Consider the following 24,024-nt stretch of genomic DNA (forward strand, 5'->3'; position numbering starts at 1 on the left):
GCAGCTGTGGAGGCAAGTTTCAGTACGAGACCCGGCAACATTAACAGTGGCTGCCTTGGGCAGATGGGCCAGAAGTGGACTCCTGGTTTGGTACCCAGCAGCATCAATGGCATCTGTATTGGCAAAGTCCAGTGAGAACTCATAGTGGTGAGAGCATCGGTGGAGGTGAGATAACAGCATTCTAGCAACGGCGGCGGCATGGCAAAGGGAACTCTGGCTGGCCACAAGGTCGACTGCCCAAGACACAGCACTTAACAAGAAGGACTGTGAAGTTGGATACTTTCTTTATTTCTTCATTTTTCTGCCTTTGTATTCTATATTTTGGTTTACTTTTCTGAGTTTTAAGATGGCGCCAGAGAGTGGAGACATGATACAACACTTTTCACTTTATTTTGTAACAAGATACACGTGACAATAAATAAATCAAATAAATGTAAATACTTACTCTACTAGTTAACGTCATTCTCAATTACAAAAACAACTTGTATTTATGTAGTAAAAAATCCCAAGGTGTTTCAATGGAGTGATACTGAATAAAATTTGACACCATGCCAATAAAAAGACACTGGGGCAGATGGTTAAAAGCTTAGTCAAAGTAAAAGGATTTAAGATGGAAAGCAGTAGAGAGATAGCAAGGCAGCAACGTTTAAGGAGGTAAACCCAGAGGTTTAGATCTAGGTAGCGGAAGACTAGTGGTGCAGTTAAAATTGGAAATGCAGAAGAGGTAAGAATTAGTGACGTGCAGAAGTATAAGGGCAGAAGAGATACAAGTTGTATATTGGGCTGAAAAGGCTAATACTGATGACTGCCACAAGCACCATCCAGTATGACAATATAACATGGATTTGTGGGTGAAACAATTCAGGACTTCAAAGGAATGTGATCCCACTCTTCCCCCTGCAAAAAGGCAGAGTTTGTGGTATTATTCATCAAGGACTAAGACACAAAAACATTTAGACACTCCTTGATGAAATTTCCTTAGCCTCCACCTTCCTTTGCCCCCTCTGTATTTCCTCTCCCCATCCCTTCCTTCTGATACCACCCCTCATCCCTTGTTTCTCTTCCCTTTCTAGTTTTCTCCATTTATTTCCCTCCTCTCAATTGGTCTTGATGTAACACTGTGGCAAACCAACAAGTGTATTATTAGATTCAAAAAATGTGGAGCTGGAAAATCACAGCAGACAGGTCAGACAGCATCCGGAGAGCAGGGAAGTCAACGTTTCGGGAGATAAATTTTCAAACTTCCCATCAAGCTGAATTGGGACAATAGTGCCTCAAAAATGGTGGCCATTAAGTACCAATCTGTTGCCGCTATATTTGGGTTATGACAATCAGGGTGGCTAGCATCAGAGGCCAACAAAATACCTTCAAGATGTACATTGGGTGACAATTTCATATACTGTGCCGCCATCATATATAAAGTAACTTCATCATGTCCAGAGATTGCACGCCAAAAGAGAGACAAGGAGAAAGATGTTGGAAAAGGCCAGGTTTGCTGATAGCTAGATGCATGCATAGTGGCAATGACATCTCTGAAATAAATTGAAATAAAAAATAATAAAAATCTAGCAAACGCTTAAAAATGAACAAAAGAAATAGGTGAAAGAAAAGAAACTTATATAAAGTAAATTATTTTTAATTTTCAAGTATCAGCTATATATTGCACTCGCGTGTGCACGTTTTAAAAAATTCAGTGGTGAGGATATGCAGTCAGAATTTATCATCAGATAACTGGTGTCAGCAGATGCTCTCATTGGGAAAACAGTGTTAAAAAAAACTTAAAGCAAAGAACTGTGGATGCTGGAGTTCTAACAAAAACAGAAATTGCTGGACAAACTTAGCAGGTCGGGCAGCATCAGTGGAGAGAAAAACAGTTACAGTTTTGTCAAATAATCCAATGTCAGAACAGTTTCCCCAGTACTTGGACTACTTTCATGAAACTACCTTCATCCCTGTCGGGTCGAAACATGGAAAGGAACAGACACAGGCTAGCTATAATTTACTAATCTAAGCAGATTAAGATCAAAATACCAGATGTGATGACTTCCCATGCTGAACAGTTGGCCAGATTGGCTGAAAACCAGACTATCTTGAGGTAGCCTAGATTAATATCCAACAAAAAGGATTGGTGGTTATGAATCTAGCCAAGACAAGGGATAGTTCCAGCAGAAATCAAACATTTATAATATAGTAACAGCAATGGGATACAACTTTACAATATGGTGAACTGTGGTACAGATTTCAGTCAGGCACAGCTAGACTGAAAATAGTTCAGTTAAATAAAAACCAAAGCCATCAAGGAAAATAAACAGGGAAAAGATCAACCGTAATCTTGGGTTCATGTCTCACTACATGTGACCCCAACATACTGCTCTGTATCTGTAAAACCTTCCTTATTGTCCTGTTTTGACACCATGACCTTGATAAATTGTTATGGTCTCTCTACCTTAATTAATGTGTACAGTTTTGGATTACTTATTACTTTGGTTAGCCCCTCAGCATGCGACTGTTATACCTATCATGTTATTCCAGTCATTTAGTTTGTCTCCAACACCATCTTATTTTTATTTTTTGATAATTATCTCTTTGCCTCATTTAATTGGATTATAGGTCATCCCTTTGCTTGTTATTCAGCTGTTGACATTTTACTCAAAACGTCTAACATTCTTGGTAACCTGCAGACACTTATTATTCGCCACACAACTCACACCAGTTGTATGATCTTTTGATCTCTCTGCCCTTGATTTCTCTGCTTATAAATTCTGTGTCTGCGTGCTCTTCTCTCTCACTGCACCTAATGAAGGGGCTGCACTCCGAAAGCTTGTGATTTCAAATAAACCTGATGGACTATAACCTGGTATTTTGTGACTTCAGACTTTGTCCACTCCAGTCCAACACGGGCACCTCCATATCACGTATTTACAAAGGAACAATCAAGAGAAAAGGAAGACATGCAATGATGATATACACAAGAAAAGATATAAAATGATCTTAGAGTGCTAAAGTGGTAAGCAGAAGATGAATAACCAGCAGAAGTGATACTTGTGGGAGAAAACAAAACATATACATAATAAAAGGAATAAAAGATGTGTATGCGACTGGTAATATGGGAAGAATTGAAGGAGATAGGTAAGTAGATTAAGAAATATGCCACAAATAGAAGGATACAGTTCCCTCCAACATATTACAGAGATTGTACTATGACTATCCTTCTGTTTGTAGCTATTGTGCGTTTCCCTCCTTCAAGATATTAACAGAAATAGACAGGGTAGATAAAGATAAACTACTTCTGCAAGTTGGAGATCCTGGAACTAAGGTGCATAGTGCAAAAATTAGGGCCAGACTGTGCAGGAGAGATGTTAGAAGGCACTTCTACATGCAAAGGGTGGTAGAGGGTTGGAGCTCTATTCACAAGCAGCAGTTGATGCTTGATCAGCTGTTAATTTTAATCTGAGATAGATTAAGTTTTGCTAAGCAAATATATTAAGGGATATGGGCCAATGGCAGGTATATGGAGTTAGGCTAGAGATCAGCTATGATGTCACCGAATAGCAGAACAGGCTCAAGGGGCTTAATGGTGTACTCCTGTTCTTACGTTCCCTTTTCCTTTTCCTTGTTCAATTCCTTTTTAAAATGTTGGTCATCTGCTTCAGTTCTTACATTTTATACATTGAAACCTTAATAGTTTTGCTTTTGGGGGACATTGCTGCCTACCCTGCTAAATGTCACTCATTTTATGTTTCAGATATTCAACATCTGCAGCATTTTATTTTCTCAACAACTTTGGTGACTCTCATTTCAACAATGCAAGAAACTCATGGACAACTTTATTGCTAAGATTCAGACTGCCACTTAGCTGCCTCTGTAGCTTTGCTGCCTCCCACTACCTCATCAGGTCAAATTTCCTCTGAGATTCTCCTAGTCTAGCCCTGAACTCTTACATTTCTCATGTTTCTGTTCAATTCTGTCTTTGTATCCTATCCAAGCTCATCTTGTTTCACAAAACCATGTTGACTCTGTTTAATTGCGTTATGTTTTTCTAAATGTCCCGCTATTTCTTCCTTAATAAAGGACACCAACATTTTCACAATGACAAATATTAACCTAACTGACCTATAGTTTCCTGCTTTCTGTGGGGTCCGTCCCTTCTTGAAAAGGAGTATTCCATTAGCGCTTTGCCAAATGGCTGCAGCCTTCCCAGAATCCAGTGTTCTGGAATATTTTGACCAACGTCTCCAATATCTACACATGTCACATTGTCATTTCTGCTGCCTAGGTCAATGCCAGGTGTACTGCCCTGGTTTACTAATGTTTTACTTTCCTGCAGCAGTTTTGTACAACAAAGTGCCTGCAGAGTGAATTTAAGAGCCATCCATGTCACTGTGTACCTGGAGTCCCACATGGGTCAGACCAGGTAATGACGACAGATTTCTGTACCGAAAAGGCATTTGTTAACCAGGTAGACTTTTATGAAAGCCCAGTAATTTCATAGTCATGATTACAGAGATTTTAATTCAAGATTTAATGATTTGTATTTAAATTCAACTAGTTTCCATGCTGGGATTTGAACTCATGTTTCTAGAGCAATTATTTGTACCTCTGTCTAGTAATATTACTATTATAACACCATTATCATAATGATTACATAATTCTCTACCAATGCTCCTAAATTTCATTCAGCTGCGTGGAACTGTAATCACCTGATTCAATTTTTTTTCCTAATTAACCAGTAGTAGAGATGTTATTACACACTCCTGGAGCAGGACTTGAACACAGGCCTCCTGGCTCAGAGGTAGGGATATTACCACTATGCCACAAGAGTCCCTTCTGATTCCATTCTTATTTATCTAGTCGTTGCCAGAGAATCACCTGTTCCTTCTTCTTCCACTTCCAAAATGTGTTTTTCTGGTTTCCCCCAAAGATCTATCCTTGTTCTTCTCCTCAGGCTCATCTGCATGCCACTCCTCGGTAACACAATCTGAAAATGCTGCATCTGTTACCGAATGTGCACTGATGATACATAAATCTGACAATGTTCACTCACACTCCATCCATTATTTTTAGTTTTCAGACTGCTTGTCCACCATTTAACACTGAATGAGCAGAAATGTTTCCCAATTGATTATGGGGAGGACCAAAATCATCACCATAAACTCCAATCCCTAGTTTATCAATAGCACTTCTCTCCCTGGAAATTTTGAATTAAACTGTTTACAACATTGGTGTCACATTTGAGACCAAGGTAGGCTTCAAATCACACATATTTGCAGCACAACTAAAACAATCTATTTCAACTAATGTAACATTACCCAACGCTAGCCCTGCCTCAACTCATCTGCTGAGGAAACCTTCAATCAGGCTTTTGTTACGTGTGGACTTAACTGTTCCAATACCAACTTCCTGGCTGGTTTTCCAAAAATGCTGCCCTAACGTTTTGCACTAAATTCCATTCACCTGTCATCTTGTGTTCCTTGACTTAGATTGTCTCATGATTAAGCAATGACTCAATAGATAATGTCTGTAGTCTCCTCCGACCCAAAACTCTTGGCAATATCTGTTCCCTCAGAAGAGGAAAAAGAAGCAGTAAAACATGTGAAAGATGCATACTGGTCCCACTTGTCTTGTAAACCTCAGAACAGTGTTCCAATATGACCAGTACATTCATTTCCAAGTATTGCTGTGAGCTTTTTTCCCCCTCCAATGCCTTGAGCATCTCGGATTTTAATTGCTTCGCCAATGTTATTAGTTGCCCACCATAGTCGCACAGTGGCTGCTGTGTGTAGCATCCACAGGAAGCACTGTATCAACATGGTCCTTCACAGGCATTCTCCAAACCTCGATCTGTACCAACCGTAAGAGCAAGGGAAACAGACATTTGGGAACAACACACAAATTTCCCTCCAAAGCACACAGCATCCTGACTTTGATCAACATCACCGTCCCTTCAGTATCACAGAGGCAAAATCTTACACCACGCTCCCGAACAGCGCTGTGGGGGTACAACCATAAAGGCTGCGGCAGTTCAACTTCTCAAAGGCAGTAAATACTGGCTGGCCTTGTACGTGCTGCTCGCATTCCGATGAACGAAATGTGTGACGGTAACGTCCTGAGAGGAGGCAGGCCAAATGGTTGGCGTTGCTATGACAATCCCTGAAGCGCCGGCGTGCCGCCGCGCGGAAGTGACGCCATCGCGCCCCGGCTGGTGCGTGAGGTCGGGGAGAGTTCAGGAGGGCGTTGGGATTTGGAGTGTGTGGACCGTGAGGCAGCAGCAGCTTCATTGCGGCCCGGTCTGTTAGGCTGGCATGAGCAGGACCAGGAGTGCAGCAGGGCCTGCTTGGAAAGGAACTCCTGAGCTGAGTCAGGTGAGGGCCGGGACCGGACCGCTCGGGCCACAGGATTCATCTCCCCAAGCGTTAGCTGTGGCTGGGGACCGACAGTTTGAACAGTTTTGCAGGTCTGTTAAACCCCACCCCCCCCGCCACCACTCCCTTTTATTCATTGCACATCGAAATGAACTCACCTTTTAAATTTTCAAGCACCGCATTTCTTAATTGTCAATCTCTTTATAAAATGAAAGCCGATTCTTGTCATCGATCATATTAGAGGATGTTCTTTCTGACTTGTCAGGAGCAAATATTGGATTCTTTATTGGGACTGGGACCAGCAGAATGTTCCTAGAAGAAATAAAGGAGCCAAATGCCCTGCCAAGCATTATATTGGCAAGGAAGTATGTTGATAAGACCCTAGGCAGTACAGAGGATTGATCAGGTATCTTAGTATGCATATTCGAAGATCTTTGAAGGCAACAGGACAGATGGATTATGTGGTCAAGAGTTACATGGGATATTTGTCTTTATTAGTCAAGATGTTGAGTACAAGAGCATGAAAGTCATGATGGAGTTGTATATGATCTTAGTTAGGCTACAACTGGAGCTGGTGTGCAGTTCTGGTTGTCACTCTATTTGAAGATGTGATTGCACTAGAGGATGCAGAAGATATTCACTAGGGTGTTGCCTAGGCTGAAGTGATTTCGTCTATGAAGAGAGATTAGGTAGGCTGGTTTTGCTTTCCTTAGAGCAGAGAAGGTTGATGGGGATGGGGTGGATCTGATCGAAGTGTGCAGAGTTCTGAGGGGCACAGACAGGGTAGATAGGGAGAAACTTTTCCCTTTAGATGGGTCAATAACTCAGGTGCATAGTTTTAAGAAAAAGAGCAGGAAGGTTAGAGGAAATTTGAAGAAAAAATATCATCCAGAGGGTTGACTGTAACCAGAACTCAGTGCCTAAAAAGGTGGTAGAGGAGAGAGTTGTCAAGACGTTCAAGCTCTGTTTAGATGAACACTTCAAATTACTTAGTGTGCAAGACTATGGGCTAAGCGCAGAAAAATGGAAATAGCATAGATGGATGTTTCTTTACCAGTGTCGTGAGAATGGGTTGAATGCTGTCTTTGTGTAAAAACTCTATTATTAAAAGTGGTTTGAAATTTGTGTTTATTTTTCTCTTTTGGTAGAGGAAAGGAAGCTGTATAAGTGGATGAAAAGAAAGCGAATGATGAATGGAGAAGATGCCTTCCTGGCTAACTAATGACAAAAAGTGATGGGCTGTGGGACAAGCAAAGTGCTGCCTGAGCCACCTAAAAACATTCATTTGGATTTAGTTAAAACTGTGGAGCCGTATACTGGCCAACACCATGATAAGTACAAGCACTTTATTAAATATGATGCCATCAAAAGTGGAGGCAAGACAGGCCAGCCACCACCTCATCAGACTAATGTGTACCAGCAAACTGGACACTGGGACCAGCAGAATGATCCTCGAAGGAATAAAGTGGCCAAATACCGTGCAAAGTTTGACCCCAGAGTGACTGCAAAATATGACATTAAGGCACTGATTGGTCGTGGAAGTTTTAGTAGAGTGGTCAGAGTGGAGCATAAGAGCACTAAACAACCTTACGCAATAAAACTGATTGAGACAAAGTACAAGGAAGGCAGAGAAGTATGTGAATCTGAACTCAACGTCCTCAGGAGAGTGAGGCATGCCAATGTCATACAGCTCATTGAAGTATTTGAGACGCAAGAGAGAGTTTATATGGTAATGGAATTAGCAACTGGAGGTGAACTTTTTGACAGGATCATAGCCAAAGGCTCCTTTACTGAAAGAGATGCCACTAGAGTGCTTCAAATGGTTCTTGAGGGAGTTAAATATTTGCATATCTTAGGCATCACACATAGAGATCTGAAACCAGAAAATTTGCTGTACTATCACCCAGGTGCTGATTCCAAAATTATGATCACAGACTTTGGATTAGCAAGCACTCGAAAGAAAGGTGATGACTGTCTTATGAAGACCACCTGTGGCACCCCAGAATATATTGCTCCAGAAATTCTTGTGAGGAAGCCTTACACAAATTCTGTTGACATGTGGGCATTGGGTGTTGTGTCCTACATTTTGTTAAGTGGAACTATGCCCTTTGAAGATGATAATCGTACTCGATTATATAGGCAGATATTGAAGGGTAAATACAGTTACTCAGGGGAGGTAAGTGGCTTGAAAGCAATGCATTCTATAAATATTTCAGAAAGAAGAAAGTTCTCAGGAAATTTCATGACTACACCAGAATTTTATCGAATTATTTTAATATTGTAATGAAGCCCCTATGTTTTTTGATTTTCTGTCTGGTATCATGATCTATTGGTGATTATTTCACTCCACAGCAAGCTGTAATAATGATCTTACAAAATTTCTTCTGTGATGGGAAACAGAAATGTAATAAAGTTTCAAGAATCCAGTGTTGAGAGCAAGACATTGAGCAAAATTTATTTCTGTAGAAAGATTCTCTATCCACTTTAGTGAGGAGAGAAGTAAGTTTGGGATTCGCTACTCTTGTTAGTATTTAGAATGTGAATCACAATCAAGCTACTTGCGGCAGAATTTTCCTAGCTTCTTGGAGGAGATAGTTGATGTCAGGAAATTTAGGAAAAAATAGGTCAGTGCGCCATACTACAACTGACCTCTACATCGCTGGGGCCAGGCGCTAGCTCTCCAACACCACCACCTACCGCCCCCTTGATGATGACCCCCACCCCCGACCACCAAAACATCATCTCCCAAACCATCCACAACCTCATCACCTCAGGTGACCTCCCACCCACAGCCTCCAACCTCATGGTTCCCCAACCCCGCACCATCCGCTTCTATCTCCTTCCCAAAATCCACAAACCTGACTGCCCTGGTCGACCCATTGTCTCCGCCTGCTCCTGCCCCACCGAACTTACCTCCACCTATCTCAACTCCATTTTCTCCCCCTTGGTCCAGGAACTCCCTACCTACGTCCATGACACCACCCACACCCTCCACCTCCTCCAGAACTTCCAATTCCCCGGTCCCCAACATCTCATCTTTACCATGGACGTCCACTCCCTATACACCTGCATTCCCCATACAGATGGCCTAAAGGCCCTCCGCTTCTTCCTGTCCCGCAGGCCCGACCAGTCCCCCTCCACTGACACCCTCATCCCCTTAGTCGAACTCGTCCTCACCCTCAACTACTTCTCTTTCAATTCCTCCCACTTCCTGCAGACAAAGGGGGTGGCCATGGGTACCCGCATGGGCCCAAGCTATGCCTGCCTCTTCGTAGGTTACATGGAACAATCCCTCTTCTGTACCTACACTGGCCCTAAACCCCACCTCTTCCTCCATTACATTGATGACTGTATCGGCGCTGCCTCGTGCTCCCACGAGGAGCTCGAACAGTTCATCCACTTCAGCACCTTCCACCCCAACCTTAAGTTCACCTGGACCTTCCCCAATACCTCTCTCTCCTTCCTGGACACCTCTGTCTCCATCTCTGGCAACCACCCAGAAACCGATATCCATTTCAAGCCCACCGACTCCCACAGCTACCTAGAATACATCTCCTCCCACCCATCTTCCTGCAAAAATGCCATCCCCTATTCCCAATTCCTTCGCCTCCGCCGCATCTGCTCCCAGGATGAGGCATTCCACTCCCGTACATCTTAGATGTCCTCATTTTTCAAGGACCGCAACATCCCCCCGCCTCAGTGGTTGAGAACACCCTCGACAGTGTCTCCCGCATTTCCCGCAACTGATCCCTCACACCCTCTCCCCGCAATAACAACCAAAACAGAATCCCCCTCGTCCTCACGTACCACCCCACCAACCTCCAGATCCAACGCATTATCCTCTGACACTTCCGCCATCTGCAATCTGATCCCACCGCCAAAGACATTTTTCCCTCCCCACCCTTATCTGCTTTCCAGAGGGACCTCTCTCTCCGGGACTCCCTTGTCAGCTCCACACTCCCTTCCAGCCCCACCACACCCGGCACTTTTCCCTGCAACCGCAGGAAGTGCTACACCTGCCCCTGCACCTCCTCCCTCACCCCCATCCCACGCCCCAAGAAGACTTTCCACATCAAGCAGATGTTCACCTGCACATCTGCTAATGTGGTATACTGCATCCGCTGTTCCCGTTGTGGCCTCCTCTACATCGGGGAAACCAAGCGGAGGCTCGGGGACCGCTTTGCAGAACACCTACGCTCAGTTCGCACTAAACAACTGCACCTCCCAGTTGCGAACCATTTCAACTCCCCCTCCCACTCCTTAGACGACATGTCCATCCTGGGCCTCCTGCAGTGCCACAACGATACTACCCGAAGGTTGCAGGAACAGCAACTTATATTCCGCTTGGGAACCCTGCAGTCCAATGGTATCAATGTGGACTTCACAAGCTTCAAAATCTCCCCTCCCCCTACCGCATCCCAAAACCAGCCCAGCTTGTCCCCGCTTCCCTAACCTGTCCTTCCTCCCACCCCGAGCCGCACCCCCATCTCCTACCTACTAACCTCATCCTGCTCCCTTGACCTGTCCGTCCTCCCTGGACTGACCTATCTCCTCCCTACCTCCCCACCTACACTCATCTCTACTGGCTCCATCCCCGCCTCTTTGACCTGTCTGTCTCCTCGCCACCTATCTTCTCCTCTATCCATCTTCTATTTGCCTCCCCCTTTCTCCCTATTATTTCAGAACCCCCTTCCCCTCCCCCATTTCTGAAGAAGGGTCTAGGTCCGAAACGTCAGCCTTCCTGCTCCTCTGATGCTGCTTGGCCTGCTGTGTTCATCCAGCTCTACACCTTGTTATCTCAGATTCTCCAGCATCTGCAGTTCCTGCTATCTCTGAAACAGCATTCAACACAGCAGATTTTGTTTTACCTTGAAAATGGAGTTGCAGGTAGACACGGTAATGATGAAAATGTTTGGTACGCTTGCCTTTGTTGATCAGTGCATTGAGTATTGGAGTTGGGAGGTCATGTTGCAGTTTTACAGGACATTGGTTAGGCCACTTTTGGAATACTGTGTACAATTCTGGTCTCCCTGCTATAGGAAGGATGTTGTGAAACTTGACAGGGTTCAGAAAAGATTTACGAGGATGTTGCCAAGGTTGAGCTATAGCTAGACGCTGAATAGGCTGGGGCTATATTACTTGGAGCATCAGAGGCTAAGGGGTGACCTTAGAGGTGTGTGGATAGGGTGAATAGCCAAGGTCTTTTTTTTTCCCAGGGTAGGGGAGTCCAAAAAGGGCATAGGTTTAAGGTGAGGGGGAAAAGATATAAACGGACCTAAGGGGAAACTTTTTCACGGAGGGTGGTGCATGAATGGAATGAGCTGCCAGAGGAGGTGGGAGGTTGGTATAATTACAACATGTAAAAGGCATCTGGATGGGTACATGAATAGGAAGGGTTTAGAGGGATATGGGCCAAATGCTGGCAAATGGGAATAGATTAATTTAGGGTATCTGGTTAGCATTGAAGAGTTGGACTGAAGAGTCTGTTTCTGTGCTATGCATTTCTATAACTCTAGTAAAAAGGAAGCTTGTTCTATAAATGAAGATGAAATAGAATGATCCAAACTATCTATTGATAATACAAATTCAAAGATTTCTAAATACATAAAAGGAGTATAATCCTGTTAATCCCAAAACACTCCTTTTTCTAAAGTTTTTGAGAAGATTTGTAGCTCGGGTCATGGATGAGGTTGCAGACTTGCTTGCCGAGCGGGTGTGTTTGATTGCAGATGTTTCGTCACCCTGCAAGGTAACAACATCAGTGCGCCTCTGGTGAGGCGTTGGTGCTCTGTCCTGCTTGTAACTTTTATATTCCTTGGTTTGCTGGGGTGGTTGGCATCACTTCCAGTTCTGTTTTTCAGTGGTTTGTAGATCAGGTCCAGTTCAATGTGTTTGTTGGCGGAGTTCCGGTTGGAATGCCAACCCTCCAGAAATTCCCTGGCATGTACCCGTTTGGCTTGATCAATTATTGATGTGTTGTCCAAGTCGAATTTGTGTCCTCCTTGTCCATGTGTATTGAGACCAGTGAGAATTGGCAATGGATACCCAAAAAGCACAATCTGCCGTTACCTCTGCGACAGGCCACAACAAGACACAACACAGCCAGACGCACTAGTCACCCTACCATACGTAAGGGACATATCAGAGATGACCACAAGACCACTCGGACCCCTACGTATCAGGATAGCCCACAAACCAACAACCGCCCTGCGACAGCTACTGATGAACGTAAACGCTCCCATACCCACAACCAATAAAACCAACATAATATACAAAATAACATGCTAGGACTGTGAGAAACATTACATAGACCAAACTGGCAATAAGGATACACAAATACCAACTAGCCTCCAAGAGACATGACCAATTCTCACTGGTCTTTCAAAGTCTTTCTCTCTCCGCTATGGACATTTTCCTTAAAACTTAAAGAAAACAAATTCCAGAACATTCCAACAAACCTTGAGGCCCCATTATTTACAATGTTGGGTTGCAAAGCAATCTAACAAAAAAAAAGTCCATTAGCAGCACCCAAAACCCATTGGAAAATAATTTTCAAACCAGAGAAGCCTAAACGCTCATCAAATAACATTAAGAATCATGCATATTTAAATCTCACTGTTTACATTACTGATGCATTTGAGGGACACCAAGTTAAGCCTATGAAAGACAAAGGAAACTTATTGGTTCATGGTTGTGGATGTCACTGTCAAGGCCAGTATTTACTGCCCTTGAGGTGATGGTGGTGCTGGTGAACCGCTCCAGTCCATGTTACATACGCACACTTCTAATGTTTTTACACTGAGAGTTCCAGGATCATGATCTGGTGATAATGAAGAAGTGGTGATAAAAGTGCTGAGTCAGGATTATGTGTGACTTGCAGGGGAATTTTTAGGTGATGTTGATTCTATATGTTTGTAGCCCTTGATCTCCTAGGAAGTATAAGTCACAGGTTTGGAAGATGCTATCAAAGAAATGTTAGAAAGTTGCTGCAGTTCATCTTTTAGCTGGTACACACTGAACTAACTCTTCAACCATAATATATTACGTGTCAAACTGCTTTTGTACAATGGATTTCACTTTGAAATTACCTTGTTAATTGAGGAAGCAAACTGTTTGTTTTTTAACATTCATAAATATTTTGAATATTTAAAAATTGAAAGTAGTGTCAGAACATATCTGGTACTCGGTGATTAAGCACTTGTCTCTGGCTGAACCTGCACTATTGACCATCCACCATGTTCTGTCCTCATCTTTGTTCCTTTCAGTTCAAGATATACAAATGAGTGTACTAAATTATCCTCTGTTGTTGTGAAATGGCAAAAGAGCCCATAAGTCAAAAGTCCTGCCCTCAAATGTGACCATTTTTGTGTGGGGAACAGCCAGGTCAGGTTCTGTAAGGCTGGAAAATATCCTGACACAGGAACAAAAATTCAATCTGGAATCAAGCTTGAACAAATCAAGTTCTTTTGGATCTTGGTCATGTGAACTAGTTGCTGGTGTAGCCCGTTCAACCCCTTGAACCTGCTCTGTCATTTGATAAGATCATGACTGATCTGATTGTGGCTTCAACTTTCCTCCCTAACCCCCAGTTCCCTTTGACTCCTTTGCCATAGAGATGTACAGCACGGAAATGAACTCTTTGGTCCAACTCGTCCATGCTGACCAGACATCCTAAATTATTCCAGTCTCTTTTGCCGGCATTTGGCCCATATCCCTCTTAAACCCTTCCTATTCATATACCAATCCAAATGCCTTTTAAATGTTGTAATTGTACCAGCCTCCTCCACTTCCTCTGGCAGCTCACTCCATACATGCAGCACCCTCTGTGTGAAAAAGTTTCCCCTTAGGTCCATTTATATCTTTGCCCTCTCACCTTAAACCTATGCCATTTTGTTTTGGACTCCCCCACCCCAGGGAAAAGACCTTGGCTATTCACCCTATCCGTACCTCTCATGATTTTATAAACCTCTATAAGGCCACCCCTCAGCCTCTGACGTTCCAGGGAACGTCTGTTCGGCCTCTCCCAATAGTTCAAACCCTCCAACCCTGGCAACATGCTTGTAAATCTTTTATGAACCCTTTCAAGTTTCACAACATCCTTCATATAGGAGGGAGACTAGAATTGAATGCAGCCATCCAAAAGTGGCCTAATCAATGTCCTGTACGGCCACAACATGATCTCCCAACTCCTATACTCAATGCACTGAGCAATAAAGGCAAGTATACCAAATGCCGCCTTCACTATCCTGTCTACCTGTGACTCTACTTTCAAGGAACTGTTAACCTGCACTCCAAGGTCTCATTGTTCAGCAGCATTACCTGGGACCTTACCAGTAAGTGTATAAGTCCTATCCTGATTTGCGTTTCCAAAATGCAGCACCTCACATTTATCTAATTTAAACTTCATCTGCCACTCCTTAGCCCATCTGATCAAGGTCCTGTTGTATTCTGAGGTAACCTTCTTCACTGTCCACTACATCTCCAATTTTGGTGTCATCTGCAAACTTACTAACCATACCTCTTATGTTGACATCCAAATCATTTATATAAATGATGAAAAGCAGTGAATCCTTGTGGCATGCTGGTCACAGGCTCCAGTCTGAAAAGCAATCTTTCACCACCACCCTGCGTCTTCTACCTTCGACCCAGTTCTGTATCCATATGGCTGTTTCTCCCAATATTGCATGTCATTTATCCTTGCTAACTAGTCTACCATGAGGAACCTTGTTGAATGCCTTACAAAAATCCATATAGATCACGTCCACCACTCTGTCTTCATCAATCCTCTTCGTTATTTCTTCAAAAAACTCAATCACGTTAATGAAACATGATTTCCCACACACAAAGCCATGTTGACTAACCCTAATCAGTCCTTGCCTTTCCAAATATCTGTAAATACTGTCCCTCAGGATCCCCTCCAACTAGTTGCCCACCACCGATGTCAGACTCACTGGTCTATAGTTCCCTGGTTTTTTTCTTACCACCTTTCTTAAATAGTGGCACCACGTTAGCCAACCTCCAGTCTTCCAGCACCTCGCCTGTGGTTATCGATGATTGATAAAAATATCTCAGTAAGCAGCCCATTAATCTCTTCCCGAGCTTCCCACAGTGTTCTAGGGTACACCTGATCAGGTCCTGGGGATTTATCCACCTTTATGCGTTTTAAGACATCCAGCGTCACAACCTCTTTGATATGGACATCTTTCAAGATGTTGCTATTTATTTCCCCAAGTTCTCTATCTTTCTTTCATATCCTTTTCCACAGTAAACACTGATGCAAAGTACTCGTTTAATATCATCCCCCCCGCCCATCTCCAGTGGTTCCCCACTTAGGAAGCCTTGCTGATGTTTAAGGGGCCCTATTCTCTCTCCAGTTACACTCTTGCCATTAAAGTATTTGTAGAATCCCTTTGGATTCTCCTTAACCCTATTTGCCAAAGCTATATCATGTCCCCATTTTGCCCTCTGGTTTCCCTCTTAAGTATATTTCTACTGCCTTTATACCCTTCTAGGGACTCTCATCCCTGCTGTCTATACCTGACATATGATTCTTTCTTTTTCTTGATGAAAACCTCAATTTTTCTAGTCATCCAGCATTCGCTGCACTTACCAGCCTTGCCCTTCACTCTAACAGGAACATACTGTCTCTGGACTCTCGTTATCTTATTTTTGAAGGCTTCCCATTTCCAGCTGTCCCATTACCTGCGAATATCTGCTCCCAGTCAATTTTTGAAAGTTCTTGCCTAATACCATCAAAATTGGCCTTCCTCCAATTTAGAACTTTAAATTTTAGGTCCGATCTATCCTTTTCTATTACTGTTTTAAAATTAATGGAATTAAGGTCACTGGCCCCAAAGTGCTTCCCTATTGTCTCCTCAGTCACCTGCCCTGCCTTATGTGAGTGAAGAATATATCTATCGCTGTTATAAAAATATTCAATGCCTCCACTGCTGTCTGGGAAGAGACTTGCACAGATTACAATCTGCTTTTAGTAGACACTTTAATGAAAGAAAAGTACAGAATTGTAATTTGATAGCTTTCTTTTGGATATACTTGTATCCATGTTATTTATTCTATTTAATATCCACTGCTCAATCAGTCCTCTAGTCCATCATCATCTTGGAGGACAGTGATCATCTGAAGCTCCTTCACTCTATTACCTGGTTGTCCATTCAGAAGAACAGTACATAGAATATTTTGGGTCAACATTAGAGTAGCACATTACTAGGAGTGATTTACAGTAGTTCTAATGTAAGGCACAGTATAAATTAGCAAAGTTAGAGGTGCCTGTAACAAGGGGATGCAGTAATCACAGTAATTATAATCTATGTTTAGATTTACCCAATACTAAGGAGGAAGAATTTCTGGAATGTGTTCAAGAAAGTTTTCTATAGCAGTATATAGAGGAACCGGCGAGGGCACAGGCTATTTTAGATCTAGTATTATGCAATGAGTAATGGGTAATTGATAACCTTGTTATAAAATAAGTTTTTGGATTAGTGACCACAGTATGATAGAATTTTTCATTAAATTTGGAAAAGATGTAGATAAATCTGAAACTAAAGTCTCAAATTTAATCACTGGCAATTGTGAAAGTATGAGGAGCAAGTTGGCTGGGTGGATTGGAAGGATACATTGAAAGGTTTGATGTTAGATAGGCAAAGGCTAGTATTTAAAGAACTGATTTTCAAAGAATACTTCCTATAAAGCAAAAATCTTCAACAGACGATGTAAGACAGCCGTGATTATCAAGGGAGGTTATAGATAGTATTAGATCAAAGGAGGAAGTTTATAAAGTTGCCAAAACAAAGTTTAAACCTGGGGATTAGGAAAATTTTAATATTCGGCCAAGGAAGGCCAAGAAATTAATAAAAGAAGCAATGGAATATGAATGTGAAACGGCAAAAGACAAAAATGGATTGGTATGTGTTTATAATAGGAAATAGAGAAATGACACAGAAGCCAAATGAAATAATTAAGACCCAAGGGTCCAGTGAGAGTGCTGAACTGAAAGAAACAACAGTATTAGTCCCATCAATTTCTTCAACACTAATTTTCTTTTACTGAGAGTTGACAAATCTCCAGGATTCAAAAAGTGAAAAAAAAGCTACAGAGATGGTGGGTACACTGATGATCACCTTTTAAAATTCTGTTCATTTTGTAACAGCGCATGGAAATGAGAAGATTGGAAATGAAACCTCTGTTTGAGAGGGGAGGGAGAGAAAAAGGAAACATCAGACCTGCGATGCTAACATCTGTACTAAGGGAAAAATCTATTACAAGAGATGAGGTTACTAGATATTGACAAATAATTGTATGATTGGGCAGAGTCCATATAGATTTATGAAGGGAAAATCATATTTGACAAACTTGATAGATTTTTTTGAGGACAGAGTCAATAAAGGGTAACCAGTTGAAGTGCTGTATTTGGATTTTTGGAAGGCCTTTAATAAATTATCCAGAAGGGTATTAAACAAAATTAAAACACATGAGATTGGGGATGATATACAAACATGGATTAAAGATTGGTTAAAAGGCAGAAATTAGTAGGAATAAATGGGTCATTCTCAGGTTGGCATGCTGTGACCAATAGGATAACACAAGATCACAAGATTGGCTCCCAACTGTTCACAATCTGTATCAATGATTTGAATATGGGGACTATTGTAATAATTATATTTGCAGATGCCATAAAACCAAGTGGGTATGTGAGTTGTGACGAGGATGCGAAGAAGTTTCAAGGAGATTTAGAAAGCCTGAGAGAATGGGCAAGAGCATGGAAGACGGAATACAATGCAGACAAATGTGTGGTTATCCACTTTCTTAAATAGTAAGAGATAGGCAAGTGCCATTGTCCAGAGGGATCTAGGTGTCCTCAGAGTCATAGAGATGTACAGTGCAGAAACAGACCCTTTGGTGCAATTCTGACCAAATATCCTAAATTAATCTAGTCCCGTTTGCGAGCATTCGGCCCGTATCGCTCTCAACCCTTCTTATTCATATACACATCCAGGTGCCTTTTAAATGTTGTAATTGTACAGCCTCTACTACTTCCCATGGCAGTTCATTCCATGTACCCACCACTCTCTGCGTGAAAAAGTTGCCCCTTAGGTCCCTTTTAAATGTTTCCCCTCTCACTTTAAACTTATGCCTTCTGGTTTTGGGCATCCCTACCCTGGGACAACAACCTTGACTATTCATCCTATCCATGCCCCACCATGATTTTATAAACTTCTACAAGGTCCCCCTCTGTCTCCAACGCACCAGTGAAAATAGCCCCAGCTTATTCAGCCTCTCCCTATTGTTCGTAAGTTATTGAAAGCTCGCATGCAGTTGCAGCAAGCAACTTGGAAGGCAAATGATATCTTGCCCTTTGTTGCAAAAGAGTTGTGGGGCAATAATGTTTTTCATCATTTATAGAGAACACTGGTGAGAATGTACCTGGAGTATGTTTTCTGCAGTTTTGGATCCCTTGCTTGAGGAAGGATATACTTGCCAGAGACAGAGTGCAGCAGATGTACACCAGACTGATACTTGGGATGGTGGAACAGTCCCATGAGAAGAGATTGAGGAGACTGAGTCTGTATGTTCTCTGGAGTTTACATAAGTAACCATAGTGTCTTCTACTTCAACTTATTAATTCTTAAAAGACCTCAAAACTGTTTAATGTTTTTCTTCTTTCACTCTATGTTCTTCCCTTTCTTCAATGAAGTGAACAATTGAAAATCTAAGCCGTGTCAACCTATCACCACTAACTGAATTATTTAGTCTTCTGTTAGCAGTTATTTAATCTTGTTTCTTTCCTGGTAAAGAAACAAGCTGTTCAGATTTCTCATCTTGCCTTAATGGAATGTTATATTGTAATCATTGTTGTCAGCATGATGCATAGTTTGTGTCCCAGCACAATATGTCTGTCTCAACTGGTTAAATAAAGTTCCTTTGATGATGGCCTGAAGAGATATTTTTCTCAAGTGTTTGTATACAGATTCCCAACGTCTGTATTCCCAAATAGATTCCTTGTATTTAATGCTGGAATGAATCTGTGAAACATGTAACTCGAGTATTTTTTCGAAGCATGTTTCAGCTCTCTGCTCCCCAGCCAAAGTCCCAGTTGAATATATTTTTATTATCCTTCTATTTTCACACTCTATAAATTCCTACAATCATAGATTAACGCAATATGAATTTTTAGAAATTTGTACCCCTGACTCAATGGGAAATTTCTTGACCACTTCACCTCATGATGTGGGTAAGGAAAGACACAAAAGTAGATTACCTTCTTATCATCCACAGTTCATAACTTGTGTATGGAGAAGGATGTTTGCACAAATGATTGTTAAAGATTGCAAGGAGTTTTGCCTTGTTTAATTTTTCTTTGGTCTATATGTTAATTGCTTAGAATTGTTGTTAAACTAATCTCTAATGTAAACTGTATCACTTGAGACTGACTGGAAGATTGGACATATGCTGATTATGGATGAAGTGTGGGAATTTCTGTAGCCTTATATTTTGTTTAACCTACACTCTGGTTCTGCTCTTCATGTAGAATCAAGTTTTATATTTCAGGGTAACGACAAAACTAGGAGTTTTTTTTGGTTGTAGCTTCAGTTTTTTTTTTTAATTTTCATAGCATTATATTGCAAACTTTCCCATCATCAGTCAGTTATTAGTAGTGCTGTCACACTGCAGAAAAATTACAATAAACTTTGATTGCATGATGTTTATAGCTGATTTCTGCAATGTGCTTCTGATTCCAACCATGTTTTTGAGGGTGGTATAGAATAAAGGCTGATTTTTGTTTTTCATTATTCATTCACAAAATGTGGACGTCTCTGGCTGGGCCAGCATTTATTGTACCATCCTTAATTGCCCTTGTGAGGGTGTTGGTGAGCTGCCTGCTTGAACTGCTGTAGTCATTGGTGTGTAGGTACACCCACAGTGCAGCAGTTAGGATGGAAAGTATTGAAGCTCGTACAATGAGCCACTCTAGTCATTTAATCATTGTCAGTGACTAAGTGTAGATGCCTGTATATATTTAAAAAACAATGGAACGTAATCTGAAGAGAAATCTTTTTACAATCTATGAAGAGTGAGCCTTGGTGTCTGTGCTCAAGTTAGTTGCCTAGGGATGTTGCTGTGCGGTAGGAATGATTCCATGTGAAGACAAGTCACCAATTTCCTTAAATAAATAAAGCTGTTCTCACACAGTTCATAGACAAGGGGCCCTGTTGAGCATGTTATTGAAATCTTGGACAACAAAGGCAGAAACTGCTAAGCCTGTGTTTCGAAGGTGAAGTTTAGCACTATAGGTTTGAATTTAGCTGTACACTATATAGTTAGCACAAGTTCTTAATGCCAGTGAGTGTTTTATTTACATTTGCTTTGTTGAAGAGGCTAATTGTGAGAGAAATATTTTCTTCAAAGTTGAATTGCAGAAAGGATTTTCAGGAGCAGAATTCCTCATGTAGAAAGTTGGAACTGTGTTCTTCGTGATGAGAACATTGAAAAGGGATTGATAGAACTATTGAAAATCATGAGTTGAGGAGAAACTGTTCTCGTTGTTGGAAAGATCTGGAACCAGGGGGCAGATTTAAGATTTTTGCTTCTTTGGCCAATGATGTCATGTGGATAAATATTTTTATGTAGTGAGTGGTTAGGATCTGGAATGTACTGCCTGTGAATGCGGTGGAGGTAGATTCAATTGCAACTTTCCAAAGAGAATTGGATTATTAGCTGAAAAGGAACACTGTAGGGCTAGGAAAAAAAGGAGGAGGCTGACAGCAGGTAGATTGCTCCTTCAGAGAGCCAGCACGTACACAGTCGGCCAAATGGCTTCCTTTTGCACTGCAACCATTTTATAATTCTTTCCATGAATTTATCGGAACGAATGCGTGCTGCCTTGCTCTTGATACTTTTAAACCTTTACTCAAAGTTTTGCACTAAAAATTAGAGAGCATAAAATTTGAAATTACGAAATGTTCAGTAAAACAGAAAGTGTGATCTAATGTGCTTTAATCTCTGCAATGTGATCTTTGCATTCTCACTGTTGCTGCTGTAGAGTAACTTGCAACATTTTGCTATGTTAAAGGCGCCAAGTTGTTTAGGAACTTAAAGTACAGTGGAGTTCGGAAAAATCTGATTCTGGATCTGGATTGAGTGCCATCTTGATGGCTGTTTTAATTTGTTGTGAAAGCATAACAGCCTAAAAACTAGGGCATAAAACTAGCTGACGAATCTCTCTCAAAAACAATAAAAGAATAGTCATTTATTGATTGCTGTTTCAAGAGATTTTTCTGTTTCCAAATGGTTATAACATTGACTAACGTGTTGCAGAAGGTGAGAAAGAAATGTGGAAACGGATATAGTTGGAAGACTGAAAGGAGGAATGGTACAGGAGGCTGCTGAGTTGAGTCTTTTGTTGTATTTGAATAATTAAAATATAACGTTCATGGTGGCTTGGCAAGATGGGACAATGTGCAAGCCGAGGTCTGTGCAGTAGAGTTTTAAAATTTGTCAAGCCTAGCAATTATGTCATTGGAGAAATCCAAAACCTTATATAGAACTTAATAGTAACATTGCCGTGCGCGACAGACTCGGTAACAGCCCTTTTGCAGCTGGAAACGTAGATTGCATTAAATGCTCATGTCAACAGCAACAGCATTTGTAGATTAGCCACATATTTAAAATATATCAAGTAATTGCTCACAGGTGTAAAAGGTTGGTAGTTGTTAAACAAAAGCTTGCAGTATACTATTTTGCATAAGCCTGCCAAAGTTGTCAGTTAAATAAATGGACCGGTTTATTGGCTCTCTAATAGAGTTCCAAAATTAGTAGTTTGGAGGGTTCTATTGGTTTGAATTATGGAAAACTTGTTTCTTGCCTTGAGGAAATACAAAATGTTGTGTTGCTGCGATTTCGCTACAGGAAGCACTGTACTGAACGTGACAAAGGTAAATTTGCTATAGTCTAACCAGACCACAGGGCTGCTCACTCAGAGAGAGAGAGAGAGACTGCCGGTTGTGGTTTGACGTGAGGGTCAGCACACCTCATCAAGAGGAGAGATTGAGAAGGAGAGTCCTTCATAGTAACCTCAGCTGGTGAGGGAATTAAACCCTACTGTTGGCGTCACTGCATTGGAAACCAATCATCCAGCCATCTGCGCTAACTGATGAAGAATAGACTTACTCTGCATCATTTGTCATAGCCACCTGAAATTGTTGATCCCAGATTATTGATAAGTTACTGTATGAGCAGTGAGCTTTGGTATCTTGTGAGATGATGGAATTGACTGTACAGATGAAGTGAAATCTGATCATAATGTAGTGTATGTTTGGCTGAAACACTATGATCCAGTGTATTTAAATGACCAGTGAGAATCTGGATAAGGTGACTTGGTACATATCTAGTGTTGGATGGTTTTGTTTTATGATTTTTATTAACATACATTTATTACAAGTTAATTTTCCAATGGATTCAGTTGTGTATACTGAGTAGCTGATCTGCAATGCATTATTATGATATTGAAAGTTGAAATCTTTCTACTGTTCATTTTGTTGCTTGCGGTACCTTGGTGTATGCCCTGCTTGGACATGCATCTTGTGGGCAATTTTAGGCTAACAGCTTTCTTGGTGTAAATGTTTCATTTAATTCATTTAGCACTAACCTCCTGTGCCATTTTAGTGGGCCTGTCTGTTCTATTTCAATTTAATTATTCCTTCTATTATTTTACTTCCCAACCTTTTCTCCAAATAGATGAAGCAAATGCACATTACCCCTGAGATCTTTCAGTTCTGTCTCAATGTAGTTATCCACAGCACTATCCATCCTACAGTTTCTGAAATCAGTTTTAAAAGCAATAAATGTATTTAGAAGAATTTACGTATCAGCTTTCTGAAATGACTAGGAGCATTGTGTTTGTCACTGTGAAGCAAGGGATCCTAAAAAAGATTTTCCCTACACCAGTCTGGTAAAATCTGTATTATGTAAAATAGATACAACATATGATTTGACAATCGACTCTTCCCAAGCATTGGGGGAACTTTTACTTATGAGACGTATTCTGCAGTATTTGGACAGCCCTTTTGTCATACGTCTTAGGAATGAAGGGAATTTGCTTCCATAATTTTCTTTCTCTCAATTTTGATTTTCTTTGAAAACGTTTTCCTTAAAACCACAAGACCATAAGATACAGCATGGACCAGTTTGAGCCAAAGGGCCTGTCTCCGTGCTGAAGGGCTCTATGACTCTGAGCAGAATTAGGCCATTTGGCCCTTTTTTGAGTCTCCTTTACCATTCAAACATGGCTGATATATTTCTCTGCCCCATTCTCCTACCTTTTCCCCACAGCCCTTGATCCCCTTACTGAACGAGAACCATCTATCTCTGTCCTAAAGACACTCAATGAGTTCCATAGATTCACCACTCTCTGGCTGAAGAAATTCCTCCTCATCTCTGTTCTGAAGAGCCATCCCTTCACTCTGAGGCTGTGTCCATGGGTCCTAGTCTGTCCCATGAGTAGAAACATCATCTTCATGCCTACTGTATCCATGCCTCTGAGTATTCAGCAAGTTTCAATGAGTTGCCCCCTCATCTTTCAAAACTCCATTGAGTACAGACCTAGAATCCTCATATGATAAGCCCAGGGAATTTCTGGGATCATTCT

The 24,024-nt window shown here is 41.5% G+C and overlaps 1 protein-coding gene across 2 annotated transcripts in view; it reads left to right on the top strand.

The window, feature by feature from the left end:
• The first annotated feature begins 6,207 nt into the window (after window positions 1–6,207).
• The window catches only part of pskh1 (protein serine kinase H1), a 43,943-nt gene continuing 26,126 nt past the window's right edge, over window positions 6,208–24,024 (top strand). Inside the window, exons 1-2 of one of the 2 annotated variants that reach the window (XM_020533848.2) lie at window positions 6,208–6,454; window positions 7,511–8,538. In XM_020533848.2, the coding sequence (XP_020389437.1) occupies window positions 7,597–8,538 (942 nt within the window). In that variant the 5' untranslated portion in view covers window positions 6,208–6,454; window positions 7,511–7,596. The remainder of the gene's footprint in view (window positions 6,455–7,510; window positions 8,539–24,024) is intronic. The other variant, XM_020533847.2, reaches the window with a different exon arrangement.

The sequence above is a fragment of the Rhincodon typus genome, chromosome 15 (assembly GCF_021869965.1).
Source record: "Rhincodon typus isolate 14 chromosome 15, sRhiTyp1.1, whole genome shotgun sequence".
NCBI lineage: Eukaryota > Metazoa > Chordata > Chondrichthyes > Orectolobiformes > Rhincodontidae > Rhincodon > Rhincodon typus.